At 41.6% G+C, this 25,701-nt stretch overlaps 1 protein-coding gene across 1 annotated transcript in view; it reads left to right on the top strand.

Moving 5' to 3' along the window:
• The window catches only part of LOC116699076 (contactin-associated protein-like 4), a 179,952-nt gene extending 167,810 nt beyond the window's left edge, over positions 1–12,142 (top strand). Inside the window, exons 21-24 of the mRNA XM_032531468.1 lie at positions 3,387–3,474; positions 7,215–7,433; positions 10,784–10,855; positions 11,624–12,142. Of these exons, the coding sequence (XP_032387359.1) occupies positions 3,387–3,474; positions 7,215–7,433; positions 10,784–10,855; positions 11,624–11,820 (576 nt within the window). The 3' untranslated portion in view covers positions 11,821–12,142. The remainder of the gene's footprint in view (positions 1–3,386; positions 3,475–7,214; positions 7,434–10,783; positions 10,856–11,623) is intronic.
• Positions 12,143–25,701: the final 13,559 nt, after the last annotated feature.

The following is a 25,701-nucleotide window of genomic DNA, read 5'->3' as shown; positions in this document are numbered from 1 at the left end:
CTGGATGACTGTATAATATCAACATCCTGAGATGAAATACAAGGTGACCTGGTCTTGCATGCACGCAGCCTCCTGATTCACTCGGCTCCAGTGAAATATGAGCTGCATCTCATCTTGCGAGTATCCATCCCCTTGAATCATTAACAACATACTCCAGGGACATCAGGTGACCCTCCATAGGAGTTCCAGTGTGCCTTGTCCTGTGTCTTGCTGAGAAATGACTCTATGATGCATAAATCCCTCGGGGCTCCCAATACAGTGTGTCCTCCGTTATCAGAGAGGCCAGTTCCCATTGTTTTCCCTCCCAGTGTCTCCTGTTGATCTTAAAGCACGCTCCAGTTAATCCCACTCTGTTCATACAGCTGTTATACACTCCAGGATATACTGTGTGGAAACTGAAATAAACTCAAATAAATCAGATCAAACCAAACTTCCCTTTCCCGAGCCACATTAACCAGCTCCGACTGGGGGATCCCGAGGTGTTCCCAGGCCAGGTTGGAGATATAATCCCTCCATCTAGTCCTTCCCCAAGGCCTCCTCCTAGCTGGACGTGCTTGGAACCACCTCAGCTTGACCTCAAGCTAATCTTTCAGATATCAGCAGAACAGGGTTGTATATTCCTATTCGTGTAATCTGTTTTTTGTTGTTGTTGTTTTTTTTACTCATAAACACAATATTACCGTAATTACTCAAATAAAGACCGGTAGTCAATTAAAAGCAGGACTCTGATAGTGGCCGGGGGCATGGTCAACACAAAAAATAAAATAGTGTGGATAATCTCTTAAGTGTCTTTCATATAATGTGCATTCAAGTTTACCGTATTGTACATTTCTACCAGTTTAATTTAACAGATTCAATATATTCAGTTTTTTTTTTTTGGCGTTATGGACCTCATGTAGAGTATTATTTTCCTACCTGTATTTTAGTCATTGTGGCTGTACGTTACTCCAGGCCACCAGGTGTCTCTAGCTACATTGGATGTAATACGGGTCTCATTTAGTAACAGCAGAGAATGTCGGCTCTGGTGCTAGTGACGGACTTGTTCACAACAAAACACAAAAAGTTTTAAATTATGCAGAGAAAAACTCAGGTGAAAAAGCTGCGAGAAATTTTAACATTGACCCCAGGAGGATCAGATACTGGAAGAACAAGAAGGATGAGCCAACAACATTAGCCAACAGGAGCAGAGCACCGCTAGCTAGCTGGAGGTGGGAGGACAAGAGTTAGCCTGGAGCTAGAAACAAAGCTAGCTAGCTGGACGTGGGAGGAAAAGAGTTAGCCTGGAGCTAGAAACAAAGCTAGCTAGCTGGAGTTGTGAGGAAAAGAGTTAGCCTGGAGCTAGAAACAAAGCTAGCTAGCTACCGTCTGTAACGTTATTCAGATACTGGTGTACTGTATGCTCTTATTGTAATCTACCAGCAGTACTATAGTACCTATTTTTGATATTGATGATTATACATTTTTTTAAATTACACTTATATCTACACGTATGTCAAAACCTAGAGGGGTGTGGGGGTGTGGCCTTGACCAACTGCCCCTTTGCTCGTTTGAAAGCCATGATGTCTCTCTCTCATGGGTGGGCCAAATTCTCTGGGCGGACAAAGCAGAGAAAGGGGAGGTAACCTTGCCCCTTATGACCTCATAAGGAGCAAGATTCCAGATCAGCCAATCTGAGCTTACACCTATCACAATTTCTAACCACTGGGGGACCATAGGCAGGCTGGGGGAACTCATATCATAGTCATAATAATCATAATAAACTTCATAAAGTGAAATCTTCATGCCACGGGACCTTTAAACTACAGAATTAAGATTACATCAAATAAATAGGACTGCCAATAATTGTATTACTAATTTTTAGTCTTTGTCTCCCTTAATTCAGTTCAATAGACTAAGCAGGGTTAAAGCACCGAGTAAATGCTTAAGGCATGCTGGTGTGTAATTTGTAGTTAGGTAAAAGAAATATTAGGTTTAAGTGTATGACTCTTATTTTAAACGGGGATTCAAATTATACCTCATAGAAGTAATCTGTATTTAAAACTCCTACTTACATATTAAAATGGTTCTAAAAGTAAAATATTAAAAAGAATCTCTCTTGGCTTTGGTGTCAAATGGCCTTTAAGTACTAAAGTTGAGTTTGAAACAAGTTTGGCTCTGTTTGGCTTTTGTCTCTAACACCTAATTTCGGAACGTCTAGGGATCCACTCCGGAACGGCGGCAGAGTCATTAGCTTTCTAATATAGTTGGCAGCGTTCCGACTCCGGAGAGCTCCGCAGCAATTCAGCATCAGCATATTAGTGTGGGACAGGAACTTGAACACAGAAACAAGATAAAACATCCTGTTAATTTTTTCAAATAAAGTAGACTGCCCTCATGGCGGATCATATCTCCATGCACTACATCTTGAAAACAGCACAGATTGGTTTCCTCTCTACTACTCTGGATGGAAACAAACTGTTGTTGGTTTTGTGGTTCTATTCTACATGAATTTGCGAGATCTCGTGGGTCCTTGAGACTTCAGCTGTCAGTCACAGCCGCAGCCGTTCTGCAACAAATCCGGACCTGGTGGGTGTTGACGGACGGTGGAACACGGAGCCGTCACGCAGCTGTTCTTCTACAACCGGTGAAAATTAGGAGTAAGACCACATGGCCAGACTCTGCAGAGCGGTCCTCATTAAATTTATCGCCTGTGGAGAATTTCATCACGGATGACTGAATGTTTTTTTGGTGAAAGTGTGGACTCACTCATTCCCCCCATTGAGCTGGTGAGATGAAAGAAAAGGAAAGCTGTTCTAAAAAACCCATAAACAAATGAACTTCCAAATTCAGATATCCAAAGTGTTTGACTTCTACACTGAGAAAAAAGACCAAAAAGGCACAAAAGTCAAAAGGTAACTTTCTTTTAGTTAGTCTGGTGTTGCAATTCAAAAGTTTAAAGGTGCCCCGCCACACAAAACTATTATTACTTGCCTTTTTTTTAAAATATGTTAGGTCCATATGTGTTAAGTGGTGAATGTGAAAATGAGCTGCTACCTCCTCTGTCAGCTGTAGCCACTGAAAAGAAATAAGAGGAGAAATCAGGCAAATTATAACAGCTGGTCAGTCTGACGTCATGTTGCACAAGCTCATTACTATTCATGAGCTCTCCCAGTTGCGCTAGGTAAAGGATGCTGATAACCAGGCTCTCATTGTTAGCCAATCAGAGTTAAGCTTGTTGAATATTAGCTTGTTGACTATTAATGAGAACTGGCCCAAATGGAGCTGAGTCTTCCTGCAGGCTTTCTATACCAAGTTACAGAGTCCATGGTAGAACTTCAGACATTACCACAAAGTCATGAGATACCTTTACCTCACAGTTCAAAAGAGATATATGTTGTTTTTTTCAGATTGACCAAAACCCCAGAGAAGACTTCAATCTGACATCTGACGGAGAATTCAACGCCATCAAGTCGCTGGTGTTGGGCAGAGTGCACGGTAAGTGAGGAGGCACAAAAAACAGAGACAAGGCCTTTTTTTAGTTAAAAAGCACTCAGACTTGCACTCATTTGAATTGAATAGCTCTGATATGTTTGGCCTCCACAGACACTTTCTTCTTAAAAAGCTGCAGGAATAATGTTAGTACTAACACAACATTTTAAATCACTTCATCATGAGTGCTAAAAGTGCTTAGTCAAGATGTAAACAAAAAAACTTCTTCAGCAGATAGTGAAGTTGGATTTTGCCACATAGTTCTTGTGTTACCCTTTAAACTGAGATGTTTGAAGACAATCTCGATTGTGCAACAAGGCAGGCCTGCTTGCTACGGGAAATAATTGTAAAGATTTATAAAGAATATGTTAGGGCATTTCCTCTCTAAGTGGGACCTTTTCGGGTCGACTGGTGGGATTGCTGTGGACAAAATACAGAGGGAGATACACTGGTAAGAGCGAATTAGGTGTAACCATGTATCAGCTAATTTAAATAGCTCACGTTGCTGTGTTGTGTCAACAGTTACCTTCATTTATTATGTGGCATTTTCTTTGCGTGCAAATGTTCCACCAAAACAAGTTCTTCCTCAAGACTACGGCTGAATCTCATTTCCCTTATTTGATATCTCTTCACTCCTCTGTTGAACCGTAAGTCGTTCTGGCCCCTCCTTTATGAAGGCCATCTCAAAGCTCTTATTCCTGCCATGAGGATTGAGGTGCGAGAATCGATGCAGGATTTCTATGCTATGAACGAGGATAAACAAGAGGAGCCTTACTGGAAGCCGCTGTAAGCCGTTGCTAACTCCACCCATGCAGCTGACAAATTCACGGGATGCTTCAGAGGAAAGGACGTCTTAACCCTCGAAAAACAGTTCCTCAATTTCTCTCTTCTTCCATGATTTCTTCTGTCTCTCCAATGCTTCTTTGTCTTCAGTGGGATGGACTACGAAGCGAGGAATGGAGGCAAGTTGGGGAAACAGGGATGCAATTTAAGGGAAGTGCGATCCAGTTTAATTTGTAGAAGCACCTGCTGCGTATGGAGCATAGCGCTGCCCAAGATGATTATGATTGGTTTAAAGAAATGCAAAAAACCCAGAGCGTTTCTTTCAACTATCCCACAATGTATGTGTGGTGTAGCCAGACCTTACACAACAGCGCTTTGGCTACACAGCCGGTAATGCGAGACTAGCTGGTTACTAAATAAACATTAAAGCTAACCCAATTAAACCATTTATAGGACACACTGTTCGCCAGCCTGCTGACTCTCTAAACTTCTGCCGGGGTATCTATTATATTTGGACAATTTTGAAATGAACAACGTTGGTACGTTTAGGTTGTTATTTAAGACATTAGATTCAAGTGTGACTGTTTGTTCAAATCTCTGTCTGCCTTTGCATACTGCCTCCTTCTCACTCCCAGAAGTCCACCTAATGGATGCTTTATTGCAAAGTGTTGCCAACCCAGGTGGTTTTAGTGCCCTGCAGTCTTGGATAAGGACCTGTGACAGAGTCAGGGTGAGACAGTAAATGTCTTCGTCATGTCTCCATCAGAGACAGAATGAAATATAGGCTGTTAATAACATCAGGGGCTGAGAGGCTGCAGACACAGCTCTCTTATGAGACAGACAACAACAACTGCACTGTCAATTTAAAAGCAAACACACTCACTATTTAGATGTATAACATGAGTCAGCTATATTTATCAGACTTTGTTATGTCTTTTGCTTTGATTTTAGTCGTGCCATGCACTTCAAATTGTACAGTACTTTTGGTCAACTTTGGTTGTTTTAAATAAACTTGACTAATCAAACTATCATGTAACACCAAATCGGAAAATGATCCATCCATCCATCCATCCATCCATCTTCATCCGCTTATCCGGTATCGGGTTGCGGGGGCAGCAGCTCCAGCAGGGGACCCCAAACTTCCCTTTCCTGAGCCACTTCAACCAGCTCCAACTGTGGGATCCCGAGGCGTTCCCAGGCCAGGTTGGAGAGATAATCTCTTCACCTAGTCCAGGTTCTTTCCCAAGGCCTCCTCCCAGCTGGACTTGCCTGGAACACCTCCCTAGGGAGGCGTCCAGGAGGCATCCTCACCAGATGCCCGAATCACCTCAACTGGGTCCATTTGACGTGTAGTAGCAGCGGCTCTACTCCGAGCTCCTCACGGATGACTGAGCTTCTCACCCTATCTGTAAGGGAGACACCAGCCATCTTCCTGAGGAAACCCATTTCAGCCGCTTGTACCCTGGATCTCGTTCTTTCGGTCATGGCCCAGCCTTCATGACCATAAGTGAGGGTAGGAACTAACACTGAACGGTAGATCGAGAGTTTTGCCTTCTGGCTCAGCTCCCTTTTCGTCACAACGGTGCAATAAAATCTCACGCTCCAATGAAAATGATGTGTCACGATATCTTCTTTAATTTCTGGCATTTAGTAGAGCTTTGTTCACTAGAAACGTTTAACAGAGTGTAGCTTAAGAAAACATGCAGAGTTGTTTGTTTTTGGTGTTATGTGGCACTACAAATTATGTATTTTCAGACATTAACAGCAGATTGTCACTACATTGTTCTAAGTTTGAACCTCCCTCAAAAGCAAGCATTATTTTTCTTTTTAAAACCTTCAGGTGATACTTACTAAAAGATACTTTGACCGGCTCAGGCTGACATTAATGTTTCAGAGGCTTTTTGTATGTACTGTATCAGTGCTGGAACATTGTAATTACTGGTATGTTTGCATGAAATTGAATGATTAAATATATTCCATGCAAAATTGTCATCCATTGGTTAATTTAAAAACCTGTTGTTTTGGGGTTCTGTCAAAACCTAATTCAACATTTTGTTTGAAGCAAAATGTCATGATAAAATGATTAAAAGTGTCATTTTATGTGAGGCCCTCACACACCATATCTTCTTATTCAACTCAGTGTGTTTTAACCCCGTCATGTCAGTATGTGAGCGGTCCTCCCCTCTGTCAGATCAGAGGAGGCAGAGAGTCAGATCACGATCAGAAAAGTAGCAGGAAAGTGGATTTTCTGTCGTTTCCTGCCAACCATGTCATCCATCAGCCTAACTAATGGACCCAGAAGGAACATAGAAGGGGGGGCTGCTGTGAGAAGCGTATGTTTCCTGCTGCTCTCATCAACATGCAGATGTGTCCTGGTAAAAAAACACAGTCACCTCTCCATCATGTGAACAGACACTGATGCAGCTGCTCATGGCGGGAAATGTCGCCTTTCACAGCTGCTGTTTATACTGCTGTGGAGGAGCGGAGGTGAATGATGGAGAGATTTGAGTCAATCAAATGAACAGATAGAGGGGAGAGCGCACATCAGTCTCAAGGAGTGATAGCTGCAGACTGGAAGCGGAATCATTGTCAGCTGTAATGAGGGTGTGAGTGTCTGTATGCTTGGTATTTCTGATTGGATGACTTGATGGCACTTTGGGTTTAATGAATATTCCATTTTTTTTAAGAGACTACTGGAGGAGTTTTGAGCCCTTTGTCAAAAAATACATATTTACATTATTTCATATTTATTCTTTTGAAAAGAGCTATTGTTTTGTTACAGGTTGTTACTCATTTTATTTTATTACATAAGTTATTTTTATACCATTGAGGCATTATAAAGCATGTTCATTAACCTCTGAGAAGCCTGTCTGAATTTGTGTTCCAAGGCCGGCCGAGTGTCCTCTTTTTTGGAAATCAAAATATGGTCACCCTAACGTAGCTCTCTCTCTTTCTATCCCCAGGGTCTGATGATTTGGAGCCAGACATGGCCAGGTTGGCGTCTCTCGGTTTCACCGGTTGTCTCTCAGTGGTCCACTTTAACTCCATCAGCCCTCTTAAAGCTGCTCTGCTCCACCCAGACACCAGCCCTGTCATCATCACCGGACCTTTAGTCCAGTCCAATTGCGGCTCCTCGGCGTCAGCCAATCCCTACGCAGCAGAGAACACACACCACTTGTCAGGTAGGAGAGGAGGAGTTTTATGCCAATTATGTTATGGTTAGGATACTGATTTAGGTTTGTAGCATATCAACTTCTAATAGCTGTGGTCCTGCATATCTAGTCTATCCTAGAAGTCACAATACAAGGTAAATGAAATTTATAAAAAGGTAAATCACATTCCCTTAAAAAGTTAAAGATGGAGAACTGTACTGTATATAGAAGCTCAGAAAAAAAGATGACTGGCTATATGTAATAAAAATACATGAAATAATATAAATGAGTCTGATGATATTTTCTAATTTTCTTAAATTTTTCATCATATGTCATGAAAAGACCAAAATCAATAGTGAATTGATCCTACTAAATTCTGCTTATAGAGCTAAAGTCTGATATATCTTATTCCTCTGCGCCATACAACTTTTAGTTGTCTAAAAACAGTTAAAGGCACATTTCACTCAGTGCAACAAGGTGTTTTTATTACCATGAACGCACACATACACTGTTTATTTTGACTCAATCCACGTACACCATCTTGCTAACAAAAATATGCATTAAATGTTTAATACACAGCTGATAAAAGCCCACATTATTTTGAGTAATACACATTTTTTAAACTACAGTGCCCAGCTGTTATAGGAAGTTAGTTTGACAAAAAAAGATAGCGGTTTTTAAAGTTTACGTTTTTAGTATGAATGAATGAATGAAGTGCCACAGACAAGGTAGGGAAGTCAGACTGAGAGTTGGACAAAAAACTTTACTCCAATTTGGTCTTTTTATGGGATTTGTTGACAACAAGAAATGTAGAATATTATCTGCTGTTTCCTTTAAGTACTAAGGAGGAAGCGATGGAAGGAAGAGGAAGTGCAGCCGACAGTGACAACAATGGGGCAGCGTTGTCTGCCAGATTGGGATTCATTCAAAGTATTTTGGATTTATTTATCAGGGCTGACACACTTATTATGTAGCATGACTCAACTCATTCAGACCTGCTATGTTATTTGCCTTTGCTAACACTTTGTTCATCTGTGCATCTGACTGCACACTTGGTTTGCAGCTTTACAGCTTTTACAGTGGTGCTCAAAAGTTTACATACACATGCTTAAGTTGACTAAAAAGAGGAATAAAAAAATCATGTTTTGGAAATTTATTTTAATACCTAAATTAAAAAATGAGGTAAAATCCAACCTTTAAGGACACCAATTTTCTTTGTGAATGAATAACGTATTGTAAATAAATAAATGTTCTTATTTAAAATACAGGGGTCATAAGTATACATACCCCTATGTTAAATTACCATAGAGGCAGGCAGATTTTTATTATTAAAGGCCAGTTATTTCCTGGATTCAGGATATTATGCATCCTGATAAAGTTCCCTTGGCCTTTAGAATTAAAATAGCCCCACATCCTCACATACTCTTCACCATGCTTAGAGATAGGCATGGGATACTTTCTATAAAATCATCTCTCAATGCAAATCAAACCAGGTATTAGTCTAACTGAAATAAAACCATGCCTATCTCTAAGCATGGTGAAGAGTATGTGATGATGTGGGGCTATTTTAATTCTAAAGGCCAAGGGAACTTTATCAGGATGCATAATATCCTGAATCCAGGAAATAACTGGCCTTTAATAATAAAAATCTGCCTGCCTCTATGGGAATTTAACATAGGGGTATGTATACTTATGACCCCTGTATTTTAAATAAGAACATTTATTTATTTACAATACGTTATTCATTCACAAAGAAAATTGGTGTCCTTAAAGGTTGGATTTTACCTCATTTTTTAATTTAGGTATTAAAATAAATTTCCAAAACATGATTTTTTTATTCCTCTTTTTAGTCAACTTAAGCATGTGTATGTAAACTTTTGAGCACCACTGTATATGTGTCATTTTACACCACAATAGATAAAGAAGAAGAAAACAAGAATGTTATCCTGTATTTCTTAAGACCAACATCCAATTCAATTCAAAATCAATTCAATTTTTTTATAGTATCAAATCATAATTCATAAGAGTTATCTCAAGATACTTTACAGATAAGAGTAGGTATTTACAAAGCCATAACAATTCCAGTAATTCCCCCAAGAGCAAGCAACTGGTGGCGAGGAAAAAACTTCCTTTTAGGGAGAAACCTCAGACAGACCCAGGGACTTTGTAGGCGGTGTCTGACGGTGCCGGTTGGGGGTGTGATGAACAGTGGCAATATTAGTCGCAATAAAGATAATAGTTACAATAAAGATAATGGAAACAGTAGATGTAGTAGTTCATGGCGTAGCAAGGCACTGCATGGTGTCACAGGGTGTAGCAAGTTGTAGCAGAATGTAGCAGGGCACTGCAGAGCATAGTAGGGGCATAAAAGGGCATAGCAGGGCATAGCAGGACGTAGCATGACGTAGCAGAGCGTAGCACGGATGTAGCAAGGCACTGCAGAACGAAGCAGGGCATAGCAGAGCGTAGCAGGATATAGCAGAGCGTAGCAGGATGTAGCAAGGCACTGCAGAGCGTAGCAGGGCATAGCAGGACGTAGCAGAGCATAGCAGGACATAGAGCATAGCAGGATGTAGCAGAGCGTAGCAGGATGTAGCAAGGCACTGGAGAGCATAGTAGGGGCATAGCAGGACGTAGCAGGGGCATAGCAGGACGTAGCAGGGGCATAGCAAGACGTAGCAGGGTATAGCAGGACATAGAGCATAGCAGGATGTAGCAGGGCACTGCAGGACGTAGCAAAGCGCTGCAGAGCGTAGCAGGGGCATAGCAGGGCGTGTAGCGGGACCACGGCAACAGCTGCAACAAAGATTTAGGTGCCACCCTAATCCAAGGAAAACTGTGGTTCCTGGCTCTACTACAACACTTTCGAAAACAATAAGGACGTTGATGACATTTTAGCAAACAGCGTAACATTAGAAGTTAGTCAAAGCAGTATATACTCTTTTTCTGTCATATGTTTTGGGCTTTCGACTCTCTCTTTCCATATATGTACGGTAGCGTAGCATGCGTCTCCTGGTGTCTCTTCTGCATGAAAGCTGCTTTTCCAGCTCATAAATGGGCTCATTAATCCAACACAACATCCTGCTTGATTTTCCAAGACTGGTTTGGGCTTTTCTTTCCTCTGGGTTTGTTCTCATCCAGTTTGTGATACTTAATTAGTCATTTAGAGAGCTAATTTAGAATATTTAGTATTTAGTCATTTTTTGTCATTCATCCTTTCATTCCCTATGATTCCCTCATCTTTTCCCTCTAATTCCACTTTTCTTGTCCCTCCATTTCTTTCTTACTCTTCGACGTTTCTTCTGTTTTCTGGTGCCCTTTGGTTTTCTATTTTCAGTTTCTAATATCTTTTTCCCCTCTGTCTTCTTTCTCTGCTGTAGATCAGTCGGGTTCAGTGGGTTCAGGTCAACCTTTAGTCAATGCTATCAGGACTGACTCGGCTCTGATTGGAGGTACTGAACCTTTTCACTCTTTTTCACTGAAACCGGAACCTGTTTTATTGGCACAACAGCGGAATCTTTGATTTTTAGTTCACCTTTGACAGTCATTAGATGTATTTGTTTGGGGCATTGTTCAACAAATGGACAACGATTAAATTTAAAGGTCACACATCACCTTTGCTGGGTCATGAAGTTATGGACAGATGTTGAGCTCCAAGAAAGAGTAAAGTGATGCCTCAGGTAGGAGTCCATTGAAAACTAATTTGAAACTTTGTTGCTCTGCCAGCACAGACTGATTCCAAGAGAAGGCTGAAAAGGTTAAATCTATAGTCGTGTAGATAGAGACCCAGAGAAAAATCATTTAAAACTGTCTATTAAAACGGGCCTGACTGTCTCAGTGCACAAAGGGCAGGTCACCTAATTAAGCCTATGTAGTAATGACTCTTTATATTGTAATGCAATATTAAATTGATTTCCGAGATATTTTGAAATTCCAATTAAATGAAACCTGCTCTCATATTCCCAAATGTGATCAGCAGAGCAGAAGAGTCTGGTAGATTCAAAAGATTTAAAATGGTGTTCACGTACTTGAAAGTTAGATTAGCAAGATAATTGAACCATTAGGAAATGAAATGTCAATACTGTGGGAGAAAAATAGGCAGATATGTTGTAATTGGCAGTAGTTGGAAGTGTAGGGAGCACTCATGCACATTGAAAATTGAAAAGACAATTATCTGATATCTCAGCCTTCTACATAGTGAAATGTCCTTTACCTTGCAGGTGTCATAGCGGTTGTGATCTTTGTGATTGTGACCGGCCTGGCGATAACTGCCAGATTCCTCTACCGGAGAAAAGAGACATATCGAAACCAGGAAGTGAAAGACGTCAAACAGGAAGACAGCCCAGATTTCCCTTTCAACAGCCAGACTGACTCCCAGATCGTCTCCACTGAAACCCCAAAAGAATATTTCATTTAACTGGAGGCCTGATGAGCTGATGAACAGGCAGTGGAGTCCTGCCACACCTCCGGACTACACACTGCACTCAGAGACTTTGCTGGCAGAATTGGCTCTACAGCATGTCGAGGCAAAAAAAGAACAATTCACACAGTGTTGTCTTTCCGTTGCTTTACTGTAAATTGTGAATATACTAATACCAATGGGCAGCAGTGTTGGACTCATGAGGTGTTTGATATCCTTGTTTCGAGTGTAAGTATTTAAAAAATGTAAATGTTGATTTAATGTCTTTGTAACAATCTCTGGCTAACGTCACTTTGATATATTGAAATGTGGAAAATCATGGAAGTATTTTCATGGTGTGTGGGTAGGAAAAATGTGAAGCTATGCCCTATCGTGGTTGGGTTTTCCTTAGAGAGATGGTTTTCTTGAAAGAACTTGAAATTGGCAGTACTGTATGTTTACCCTGGAAATGAGTCACCATGCCTTTGGTTGTGATTATGATCGTGACGATGATTCGCCCACTTTTTACAAGGTCACCTACTAATTGGGCAGGGATATTTCACGATACCTTCAACCGCCAGCTATTGATATTTTACCATTCCTCCCTCTTCCAATTTTTAATCCCTCTCTTTGAAGGTTTAAGCTCTCACTTTGTAAGATCTAGGGTGGGTAAATAACTAGTGAATATTAAAATAAATGAACTTCAGTGAGGAAGAATTCTTTTCTCACCGTGTTACAAAAAATATTCCAAATATCTGAGCTTAGTCATGGACCTACTGAGCTTTAATAGTTAAATCTTCAAAGTGGATATATTCAGTGTTTTTCTAATGTATCAAATGACAAAGTAAAAACATTGGCCCTCATTTATCAACATAATGTAGAAACCAGCACAGATATAAGCGCAGAAATCCTCTTACGACAGGCTTTACGTGGGATTCATGAAACGTTTGTATCAAACCAATCAGAGCGTAAGAATAGTCGTACATTGATAAATGCAGTGGCTGGAAACGATTGTAATTTAAATATCACGCCCCAATATTTTCTGGGTTTTGAGGCCTCGCCCCTACAATTTACGACATGGCCAGACGTAATCCGGCTAAGAAGCGGCACTTTTCAGATATGGAGATTATATTGCAATATCTTAGGCCTACATGTTTAAAAAAAACACACAGTAGCAGAGTTTAGTTCAGTGCCTTTTAATTTACTCATGTTTTTTTAATGTGTCAGAGCCAGGCAACCTTGAGCTGAGCGGGCAGAGCAGAGAAAGGGTAGGTAACCTTGCCCCTTATGACATCATAAGGGGCAAGGTTCCAGCTCGGCCCATCTGAGCTTTCATTTTCTCAAAGGCAGAGAAGAATACCCAGGGCTTGCCATTTCTAGCCACTGGGGGACCATAGGCAGGCTGGGGGAACACATATTAATGTTAAAAAAAACATTAAGTGAAATTTTCATGCCATTGGACCTTTAAGGAATAGCCCATAACATAAGCACATAAGCAGTTTTTGGTAAAGTAAGATTTAATCTGAAGTTATAAAAAGAAGAGGCTCAAAGAAATGACATTAGTTAACTTACCTTTACCCCACACACATCCACCCAAAACGCTTTTCTAAAACTGCAGAGACATCTGAAGCTACAACAGGTTCATCTAAAGCATATCAGGATGTAATGTAGCCTGTGAGATGCTTTTTAAATAAAAGAAGTCAAGCTGTTTCTCCTGCAGAACAACTACCACCAGAGTCTTCCCTTCCCACGGTTAATTCAATTCTGGATTCATGTATTTGAACATTTGTAAGTGTTTGACTGTTTGTCGCAGTGAAGGTTTGAGATATGAAACAATCAGGGTAGTGGTGGACTGGCACAGGCATTCAGTGCATCCTCTTACTAAACAAGGAGGCATTGGCAGGGAATGATCCCAACAAACGTGACCATTTCTTCTGATCATTTCTGGACTAAAGCATACAACCAGTTAACTATTTATTTTTCTTTCTACCCCTACTTATAAGTTCTATCCTTCCTGCTTGTAGCTTCCTCTCCCAGCTCTTTAAATGTCTCTGAAGAGTAAAGCTTTTAACACTGGCAGCAGCATATACTGTAACACGGTGGCTGTCTGCCACCTTGTATACTTCACACAGAGACAGTTGATATGTTTTTGAAATGCTAATTGGCTAAGGTGGATTGTGACTCGATAGAAAGCAGAGAGACAATCCAAAGAGACAGAGACATTATCTGAGAGACAATGTCCAGCTAGTGTATATATCGACAGGCAGGCGGAAGGATGTCCCCCATTATCCTGTCCCCTTCATACTACTTCCTACTCTTTGTGTTGGCGTTCTAAACTCCAGTGGATTTCTGAGGACTATGGTTAACTGGTCCTCAGATCTCTCCTACAAAGGATATCTACTGATAAGTGGTTGCTTGACGCAAAAGTGGAGAAAAAAACATGTCAATTTTGTTATAAATTGAGTACCCAAATTAACCAGATCTTACCACGACACTAAATAGAAGGAGCAAACCTTCAGGAAACAGACCTTTAGTTGTGATTTTTCAGCCTCATTCCAGTTTTTTGCCAAACCATCAGTATACATGTATCAAAACAGCTGCATATATTGCACTTGTACTCCTAAAATCATGTTTGACATCACATTTTAGCAGTCTGACTTTGCTGATGGTGGTGTGGTTTCTGTTCTGGCAAGGTATGCGATTAAACTGAAGGGTTCTCAGTGTAACTATAATAATATAATGGTACTTAGTATTGGTGAATAACGTGATGTTTGAGTGACATGAAAAGTGACATAAAAAATTCTATATGAAGAAGATATGAACCATGATGCTGGTTATTTGATAACAGAAAATAAATCCTGTTTGATCAAAATAAAATGTTTTTTTTCTGAGACAGAGTTTGATTTTATTTTCGCTTGCTGGATTTTAACCCCAAAATTTCTAAATGGGCTGTATTTATATATCTCCTTTATAGTCTTAACAACTACTTAAAGCGCTTTTACATATTACAGGAACCATTCACCATTCACACACTGTGGCCGAGGCTGCCGTACAAGATGCCACCTGCTTATCAGATACACACTCACAGGTATTGAACTACCAACCTTCCAAGTGGCAGGCAACCACTCTACCACTGAGCCACAGCCGCCCAAATAAACAACCTAAATGTAGCCCGTCTACAGTAGTGTGTGTTTGCTGCAGACATTTGACTGATATGGTAACACATTCAAGTTCTGTTGCTCAATAAAACAACTATTTGTAAAGAGAATGAGTCCGTTCACTCAATTGTGTGGGCACATAGTATTTCTGATGACTGTTCAGCAGGCAACAGATCCAGCAGCACATAATATGAAAGTGATTTTATGTGAAGAGCCAGTCAGCCTGTTCAAAACACTCGTAACACATGAGATTATTCAACGGCCTCAGATTAGTGATCCCTGTTAACTCATTTAAATCTTCTCATATTGGTTGTGATCAGAGACAAGATGCAAAGCTGATAAGTGAGTTGCCTTTAATTCTTGGATGTCAACGACGATGCCAAACATAAGGATCAAAATATTCACTGTACAAGTGAATGGAATGTGATGAGTGTAATGTCTTGTTGCTGCCCTTTTTTTCTACATTACAAGTCATAAACGTTTATGACATAACGCTTCTTTTAGTGTCATTTGGTTTTGTCATGACAAATTATGGTTAGGGTTAGGGTTCACGTGTCATGTTATGTGTTCATAACGTGAAAATGGTCACGTGATTTAATTTATTGATTTGTGTACAGGTCACGTTGATTTCGTTGTGTGTGTTGATTATGAATTTTGAAGTAATGTATTTCTATGGGAATTGAAAAGGCAAAAATCCGCAGAGGGAGGTTGGTCGTGGTGGTGGTTGGGTCAAACAACAGGACTTTCACCCCGGACACCGGGGACTGCGTCACGTTGTTGTTGTTGTTGTTCTTCTTGTTGTTGTTGCTGCATGTGGCATTTCATTTCCTCATTGTTGCGTCCCCAGAGACGCCCAGCGTCATGGCAGTTTGTGAAATGGTCACGTTCGAAAATCATGCCATGTACATAAATCAAAATAATGTGACCATTACACGAACTGGCGTGAGACCGGGCTGTCATGACAATGTCATGTCACTCTTATGTAGAAAACTTCAAGTAATATGTTACCAATCTTAGCTCAAGGTCCCCCCTTACAGGGATTTTAGCCATAAGTGCATAGCCTATAATGGATAGAGTTTGCTCAGGTACCATAAAGATGGTTTAGTTGTCATTAAACGGGCGATGTATGTCATCTTGGTCAAGTGATATTTTATTTAGAGGTTGCAGAAAGTTAGGAAGCAAATGCATGCAACAGTGGACAAAGAGTCATTCAGGAAGTTTCTATGAACGTTTTGGTTTTGCAACCCGTTCTCACTCCGAACTCGTAAAAAACAGATGTTAGGACAGTGGCCATCAGCGTCAGAAGCAATGCAAAAAGCACCCGTCAGCATGTTTGTAGAACGTAGAATGTAGAAGATGATGTAGCACTAAGAGCAACTACAATAGCGTAGGGAGCTAGGTTGGTTGGGGGGGGTGGATGGGTCAAACAACACTGGACATTCACCCTGGAGACCAGGGATTGTGTTCCGTTATTGTTTTCCTAAACCCAACTGTCCCGTTCTTCACACGAGTCATTCATAGAAAATTAAGTCTTACCACGACTTTTTCCTTAACTACTTCAATAGTCCCGACCAAGCGTGCTTAGATAAAGAACGTTTAGATACGACGCTAAAGAAGACTTTTAGCGTCAATAACAACGTCAAAGGCACCTAACCAAGGGGTCCATAGTTTACAAGATGGGAGTAAGAATGTGTTGGTGAAAGTAAGTCACTTTTGGAATCCATTGGATCTACCAACAGTCTTACTCCCGACATAGGTAACTGACACTTGGTAAGGAGCTCTTGGCGTTAGTAATTAAAAGTCTCCTTTAGTTTTAGTATGACTCAGACAGAGGGGGAATTCAACTAATCTCAATATAATCCCATCCACAACAGTATGTGAAGCTCTGGGTACTCTGTTGGCGTCCTTTCTCAACATGCTTGGTTAGGAATCTGTTGTGGTGGAATGAGGATAGGACCCAAATGCAGAGATGAGGACGGCATGAAGGCAGGCAGGGGTAAACAGGAGTTTATTAACAAAGGCAAGGAAAACACAGGGAGCAACAGGCGGGGGAAGATATGCAGCCAGGATGAAGAAAACACGACACAACCACTCACGTAAACTGGGCAAAAGGATCTGACAAAGGCCAAAGAGAATGCAGGGGTAAAATACAAGAGGTAACGAGGTAATGAGGAACAGTGAGACGTCAGGTGAATCACATTAGGGCGGGGCAGGACAATCAGACAGGCACAAAGCAAAGCTAGACAAGACAGGAAACCATAGCACCAAAAGGAAGCAGAACAAACAGACACTTACCGGGGAACAAGAGACAGGATCAACAACACAAAACCAGGGAGAAAACTAAGAAACAAACACAAGGAGGCAAAAAAGGGAAAAATAATCCCAACAAGACCCCAACCCATGACAGAATCACGGCAAACCCATCCCACACACACACACACACACACACAGTTTGCGTCATGTATTGACACACTTGGTAAGGCTTGAAATGGTAAAATGAAGGTAATTTAAAGATTAAGTTCCTCTGTTATTTTATTAATTTAAAAGGAAAATATATGAATACAGCAGAATATCTGTGACAGTGACAATTAAGCTATTTTAAATAGCCACAATGTACTGCTGGTGCTGAAATAATTATTAAACAATAATGAATCACACATTTCCCTTTTAAAAAGTAATTTAAAGATTAAGATCAGCTTTCTAATATTTGTTGAAGGGAAATGAACAGAATGAATGATTAATTCCCACACTGGCGCAGAGCTTTTGTTGGATTGTGGCTCATGATCATTTGAAATGGGTTTCATTTTCTTTAAATTCAAATGCAATATCACTTATTTTTTTAGCAATTGCACCTCTCACATACGGGGTACATATGTAAGCATTAACAAAAATGTAAGACTGACAAGAGGAGTCACGTGAGCACGCTGGAGAACATGGCCAACTAGAATCGAGCTCCCAACAGAATAACCCAAAACCTCGAAATGTGATAGATAGAGGCTACTCTAAAATGATAAAAGTGTGATTGAGAACTTTCCTTTGGCGCGACGTAAGACAGATAAGTTGTAGACGGCCCCCTAGGATGCTGCGAAGTAACGCTAGCAAAATGGCGGACATACAAGATGGCAACAAACAAGAAGAAGTGACTAATTTGGCTGGCCCAGGTGGTGATAAATGTAGCATGGATACAGGCGTTCTCTCTGCGATGCAAAAATCGCTCAGAAAAGCTATGGACGAGCTTGGACATGTTAGTACGTTACTACTGGTATTGCAATCTCATATTGACAAAGTTAAAAAGGACAACGCGGGCCTCCGCACGGATGTTAACGACGTCACACAGAGTCTGGAGGCAGGTGAAAATAGGATATCTGATTTGGAAGATGAAAACGTGGGCCTTCGGCAAATAGTGAAGAGAAATGTCAATAAGGGCTCAGTGCTTGAGGCAGCCCAGCAGGATGCCAACTTTCGGGACAGACGCCAGAATTTGGTTCTGGTTGGTTTGAAAGAGAAGTTGGAAGAAGGCAAACTGGAGATAAGTGTGAGGGACATCATTGCCGAGGCTCTTGGCATGCCGGTGGATCAGGCACAGCGGGTGCATCGGTGCCCAGGCGGACCGGCGGTGGATGGTAATCGTTCGCCGAAACCTGTTGTCATCCGCTTCTTGTGATTCTTGGAGAGGTAGAAAGTGCTTGCTACCGCAAAGTGAAAGTATAGAGAAGGGCAAGGAGTGAAGTGGAAAGGGTGCAAGCTTTCTTTTTTCCTGGATCTACCACGGGATTGGGCAGAGAGGAGGAAAAGGTTTTCGGAGGCGAGGGAAAAAGTTCACTCTCTGGACGTGCGGTTTACTGTGGCACCACCAGCACAAATGCGTTTTACCTGGAAAGGGAAGAGGAAGAGGATGAGATTCGATGATCACCACCAGCCACTGGCATTTCTGGGAAAAAAGGCTGCTGGAGCCTCCAGTGCTGGCGACGCGCAGGATGGAGAAGAAAAGGGTTGAATAAGCCAAATGGATGACGGACTGCTGACCGGCTGCCCGATATAGGCTACCTGGCTCTGTTTTCTACCTGAGACATGAGGGAAGGGTGTGTTGAAACATGAAAGACCCGAATCATGGTAGGAGAGAATGTGTTCATACTGGCCTGTGGGAAATAGTAGGTAGGTAAATGTACACGTTGTAAGTGGGTTTACTTGGAATGATAAACAAAGACGGCACTGTGTTTCATAAAGCGGGGTTGGCAGTGGCAGTCCGATGCCACATGTTGGAAAGCATTGATAATACGGATAGTAGCTTTGAAAAATGGTGTGATGGGCTTGGTGGGGGGTTCTTTGGGTTGGTCATTCAACGCAACTCATGGTCCAGTTGGGGTAGTTTAGTTCTTTCTAGTGATGAGCGAGTACAGCATTATCTGTGTCTGTATCTATTTGCCACATGAATGATCTGAATCCATATCTGTACTCGAACTGGGCGGGGTCTAACCCGGAAGTGGGCAGATTTAACCCGGAAGTGGGTCGGGTTGTCTTGAAATGGGCGGGGCTTTAACCGGTATGTTATTTTAAGCATGCAATTGACATGGGTTGATCAGAAATTGTTATATTTATTGCTGATTAGAAAACTATTTACATGACAGCATCAGCATTGAGCTTCAGATCAATGGTGTTGTCATGGTAACAAACAAACTATATAAGTTTAGCAACAATAAATACAACAATGCGGTTGCAATTATTAAGTAAAATGTAATGAACAAGAGTTTTCATACTCAATATAATTTTCTTCTTTTAACTTTTAATTTTTCCATGATCAGTGTGATAACCTTTTTTTTTTTTGGTTCTTGTTTATTTTCACACCAGGTATGTGTGAGTGTGTGTGTCTATGTGTCTGTGAGTAAGTAAGAGATACAGAGAGAGAGAGCGAGAGAGAAAGAAAGAGAGAGGGGCGGGGGGTTGGAATGTGTTTGCGTGTGTATCTTAATTTGTAATATTATATATTTATACCGCAACTGCCTTTAATTTTTTTTATAAAACACAGCAAGAAAGTTTCAGACACTCAAAAAAACTGGTTAGAGCCAGCAGACAGTTAAAAAAAAAAAAAAAAAAAAACTCAGGCAGAGATGCAATCCGAATCCCATTCTACCAAGCACTATGTCTGAACAAACCCCACGTTACCAGAAGTCTCCTGTTTACTAGGTACTAGTTCAAACCGAAGTATAAAACAAACCTGAAGCTGAAGAAACCCTAAATGTTGACGGAAGGGGAGAGGGAGAGAGCTGTTCACTTCTCCGTGTTTTCTCTGCGAGTGAGCGGAGCGCCACACAGCAACAGAAGGAATCTGTGTGTGTAGGGAGGGGCGCTGGGACTAGCCTATCACAGAATAGTGTAAGGGAGGGCGCTGTGACTAGCGCTGTGACTAGCCTATCACAGAACGCAGACACTGTCAGTGAGGAGTTTTATCCAATCCGAGTACAGATATTGACTCGCATTATTCGTACAATACTTGTACTCGGCAAAAGTGCTTTATCCGTACTGGATACTCGTTTCAGCCAAGTACTCGGCTCATCCCTAGTTCTTTCCCTTCTCTTTAGGATAACAAGGAGGTAGGAGTGAAGGTTTTTGCATCTATGGTTTTTAGGTGGATTTGTATTTCTCCACCCATGGATGTTTTTTTTTGTTTTGGTTGGTTTTGTGGACGAATGTTCTGTGTGCAAGATGTGGGGCACATTACATGTCGTTGTTTTATTTTTGTTTGGCAGGTGGACAACACCCTAAATGGTTAGTAGTAAAGGTGATTGATTGTGTAATGTGGAGGTTTTGGTTAACTCAATATGTTGGAATATAAATGACTTAAGATATGGTTAATTTGGTAAGGTTTATTAGTTGGAATATAAATGGATCACATAACTTATTTTGTTTCCATCATTTGCACTTTCAAAATAACAGAAAACAAGAAAGTGGCATCTGGAAAAGTTTGGGCACCCTGCAGAGTTAATACCTTGTACTGCCCCTTTTGGAAAGCTGAGACCTGACAGTGTCATGGATTGTTCTCAATCATCATCTGGAAAGATCAAGTGATCTCAATCTAAATGTTTTAAATGCCCAGACTCATCTGACCTTGCCCCAACAATCAGCACCATGGGTTCTTCTAAGCAGTTGACTAGAAAACTGAAATGAAAATAGTTGACGCTCACAAAGCAGGAGAGGGCTATAGGAAGATAGCAAAGGGTTTTCAGATGCCAAAATCCTCTGATTGGAATGAAATTAATAAATGGCCGTCATCTGCAAAAAAGAAAAAATGTCTGTCCTATCTTAGATCTCAACAAGCAGATGTGGCCCTGATACAGTAGACACATCTGGTAGAATAGCTAAATTTAAAATAGGATGGGTGGGACAAGGGTATCAGCTCCTATACTAGCAATAAATGCGGGGTTGCAATACTTGTCATGTCGAGACAACATAAAGATAATGAAGGGAGGATAATATGTGTTGAGGCTAAAATAAATGGAGTTAAGGGAGTATATGCAACATGTACTGAAGAACTGGCCTTTTTTTATAGGGTTAATAAAATGATGGAGGAGATAGTGGACGGCCACACAGAATCATTTCAGAATCATGAGTTTATTTTTCTTAAATAAATAAAGTTTTTTCTTGGCTCAATTGCTCAGTGTTTTTGGGTTCAAATAACATTATCATTGGCATCCAAAAATTTATAAAGTTACATTTTTCTTAACTGATTCTGATTGGGTATCACCTGGAACAGCCAATAATCAAGACACATCCACCAAACAAGAGAAAACTTAAGTCGTTCCCCGGAAATGTGCGTGCCCCAGCTCTTTGCCTGAGGGGAGGCTTACAGTGGCAGACTTAAAAAAACAACACTGGTTCAAGCTTGTAATGATGTTTTTGTACATTAACCCTTAATATAGACAAAAGTAGGAACATTTTCTCAAAATATTGCTACATGATCAACAGTTTATTGTATTTTCAGAATAGCTTTTAATGTGTTATGGTGTGCTATTATAATTTGAACTATGTAAATTGTCTTTGAGTACGCGGAGATAAAAATAAAATGTATTGTGGGAAAATAATACAATGACTGAGGTGGTGATGAACAGGGCACTCAGGAACGGCCACGTAAAAGCTGGCTTACAGTATATACTGAATTAACCAAAGACTAAATAAGAGTGTGTGTATGTGTGACATATTATACATTATGCTTTGCAGCTGGGTTACAGCTAGGAGGGAGAGAACAGACAGGGCTATCTTAGTCAGATATGCTACAGTGAGCACGGGAGGAGGAGATGGTGAGGCCAAGGACACTGAAGTTCAGGACGGTCTGATAACTCAGAGAACAGGACATACAAACTAAGGAGGGAGTGAACATAGCTGTCTGGTGAGGTAAATGATAACTGAAAATAATAAGAAGAAAGAGGGAAGAGGCAGAGCAGAGAGTGTAACCCAGCAACAGTATAGCTGACCAATCAGGCCCCACAAGGGGAACCAATATAACCCTGAGCACAATATTGTCTAAGTGCCTTTTGGGGGACCTCTGTACTAGACAAGTCTCCATCAGGTCCGTGCACGTGTAACTGCTCGGAAACGCATTTCATCTGTTGACCACAAGAATAAACGCTGTGTTAATACATCATGGAGTCAGTTGTCAGTTTATAGAAGGATTTCCCCAACAAATTTGGTGACCCCCGACGTGATAACGTAATTGGACAGGGGAATCCAACTGGACCTTGGCATTGTGTCCACGGTCCGGTTCAGCTCAGCCACCGGACTGACATCCCGCAGCCCGTGAAGGGGACTGAGCGGCGATACTGCGATTCGTTGGTGTGATCACTGAGAGCTCTCAACAAAAAAGGTAAGCAGAAGCCTGTTTAAAATCAAAATTCTGTTATTGGCTGAAAACTAAATTGATGTGATCACATTTCAACTGTCGTAAGTGTTGTTTTAAGCGAAAAGTATTGATTGAATGTGCTGTAATTAAAGGGATATAAACAGATGAAATGTTGGGGCATGTGATGTGATTAAACAGAGAAAAACAACTAGAGAGTTGTAAGAGAATTGTTGAATAATACGGGTGGCGGTAGGAGAGGAAAAGGGACAAATAGTCAGAGGAAAATACGTCCAGATGGTTGACGAGGTAGGAGACTGCTAAGGACAGATAGTTCAGATGAGTGATTGTGAATTGCCACCCTTGGTTCTGTGTGAACATCCTGAAAAAGAGTTGCAGTTAACAGATTGTCATTGTAATATTACGAGTCCACCGCGAGTGTATTTGTGCGAAGGAGTGAGAGGTCACTTTTTAAGTTGTAAAGATTATAGAGATGTACATAAAAAGGCTCTAGATGGAGTCTTAATGAAAAAGTTGTTCGTTGTTGCATGTGTGATTTTTGTTGTGGTTTGGCTTGTTGGATTTTTTCTCACTGCTTATTTGTTGTAAAATGACGACCCCTTATGGTAAAGTGTTAGTAGGGGCAGTGAAAAAGTATGGCAGTAAAGGAGAGGAGAAAGTAGCAAAAGAGATTGTGAAAGAATGGGAGAGAGGAGGATGGATTGAGGGAGAAGGGGCGCCGTCCCCGGAGAAAGTGAATGAAATAGTGAAGTATGAAAAAAGTAAGTTGGAGTATGCGGAAAGGCAGGCAGAGGAGGAAAAGAAAAGAAAATGGTTTAAATTGACTAAACCAAAGCAGATGGAGTATGAAGCGCAGAAAGAGAAATATGGGGTGGGGTTGAAAATGACAAATGCAATACAGAAACAATTGGGATTGACAAAACAAGATGACAAAAGTTCACCAAAAACTGAGACAGAAGCTGAACAGAATAAAACCGCTAGCGCAGAGAAAACCCCGCTGCCCGCTGAGGCGCCCCCGCCAACAAACCCTTTTTATCCAGATATAAGAAACCTAAGAATTTCCGCTCCACCGCCGCCGTATACAGGTCCAACGGCATCAAAACCCACAGTCCAAGCCCCAGTGGTAACTGCCCATTTACAGCCAAATGCATTACAAATAGACGTACCACAGGACCCATTGATACCGGCATTAGAGGGCCGCGTACAGGATTTAGAATGTTATCTAAATTTAATGGTACAGTCAGCGCCAGGGGGAGCAGCAGCGGCTCCACCACAACCAGCGGCTACAGTCCCAGCCGGCCCAAGCAAAGCTAGTACCCCATATTCAGCGTCTTTTTGCCAACAAAATCCAGAGCATTTTCACATGTCAGTAAAAGGACCCAGTCCACCTCACCATAGTACCCCACAAGACTCAGGAAGTAAGGAAGATAGCGAACAGTCAGACAGCAGCAGGGAAAGTGAGCAAACAGACAGAAGCTCCAGCTCTAGGGAAAGGACTAAAAAACGACATAAACGCAGGCCCAGATCTAGATCACAAAGTCCTCAAGACGTTTTTGTAGCAGGCACATTTAAAGGTAAATTTACCAACGAGGACCCTGACGAAGTTATGCTGCGAAGATCAACTAGAATAAGGGAAAAACTTAACAAAGAGTTCAGAGAGATAAAAAAGCAGCAAGAGCAGCTGCGTCTAACAGTAAATGAGCTCAGTGAGGGAGAGCAGACGCGCCACACACCAGAGGCGGGGCTACAATGCCCACTCCGCCCAGTAGGAGGAGGAGGAGGACTGTTGATGTACACCCCTTACAGTTTTGGTGACTTAGATTCTCTGTGTGCAAAACTCCCCTCCCTGACAGGAGGGGCTGAGCATTTCCTCACAGCTTTCAATAGTCTTACAGCAGGAGTGCAGCTGTGTTTGGGAGATCTCAGAGCAGTATTGGGTAGAGTAATGGGAGCAGATGAAGCTAGTGCTGCCCTCACCAGAGGGGGAGCTGGACCCACTGTTCCCGCATCAGTGCCTGCATCAGCAGTAACCCCTGGCATTTGGGCTGAGCTGCACCGCATGTATCCCACAGTTGGGGATCATGCAGCATGGCATGATTTAAAAAGACTAAGTGATGAAAATTTTGATGCCTATGCAGATAGAGCAAAAAAGATTTGGCAGCGTGCTATGAGGGAACCGTGGGACCAGTCCGCCGCCACAGTGGCGCTGTTCCGCCATGGGGTACTAGGGGGATTACCCACAGCAGTTCAGACACAGTTAGGAGGAGTAGTAGGCCTGCAAACAATGACCGATGCAACATGGGGCGAGAATGTGCGTCATTTCCTGTCAAAACACCAAAAAGGAGCAGAGCAACAAGAAGATGAATTAAAAAGACTACAAACTCAATTGTTAAAGAAACAACTGGAAGAATTAAACAAGCCCAAGCCCAGCAAAGCTAAACAAATGACAGTCTCACAGAACCCCCAACAGTCAGAAGCCCCTCACAGTTGCAGACATGCTGTCTTTTCTGGGCCTCACAGGATACAGCCGCTCACATATCCCTGACTATACCAACAGAACTCATCGCTGTCTCACCGCCCCCCTCCTATGGACAACAGAGGCCGAGGCCGCCTTCTCTGACCTCAAAAGTGCCCTAGCAAGGGCAGAGACACTCACCTCCCCAGACTACTCACTCCCATTTCATATGGATGTTTCTGAAAACAATGGCTTTCTCAATGCCATTTTATTTCAGAAAAAAGGGGGAGACAGACATGTACTGATGTACCACTCATCAAGGAAAGATAGCAGCATCAGCCGAGATGTGCAGAATGTTGCTACCTGAGGCACACAGACCAACACATGAAGGAAGAAAACAGACTCTCCTGAATCTGTCTGAGCTGTGGTGGCAC

Source organism: Etheostoma spectabile, chromosome 12 (assembly GCF_008692095.1).
Source record: "Etheostoma spectabile isolate EspeVRDwgs_2016 chromosome 12, UIUC_Espe_1.0, whole genome shotgun sequence".
Lineage (NCBI taxonomy): Eukaryota > Metazoa > Chordata > Actinopteri > Perciformes > Percidae > Etheostoma > Etheostoma spectabile.
Note: the sequence above shows the minus strand (reverse complement) of the source record. Positions and strands in the feature narration are given on the sequence as shown.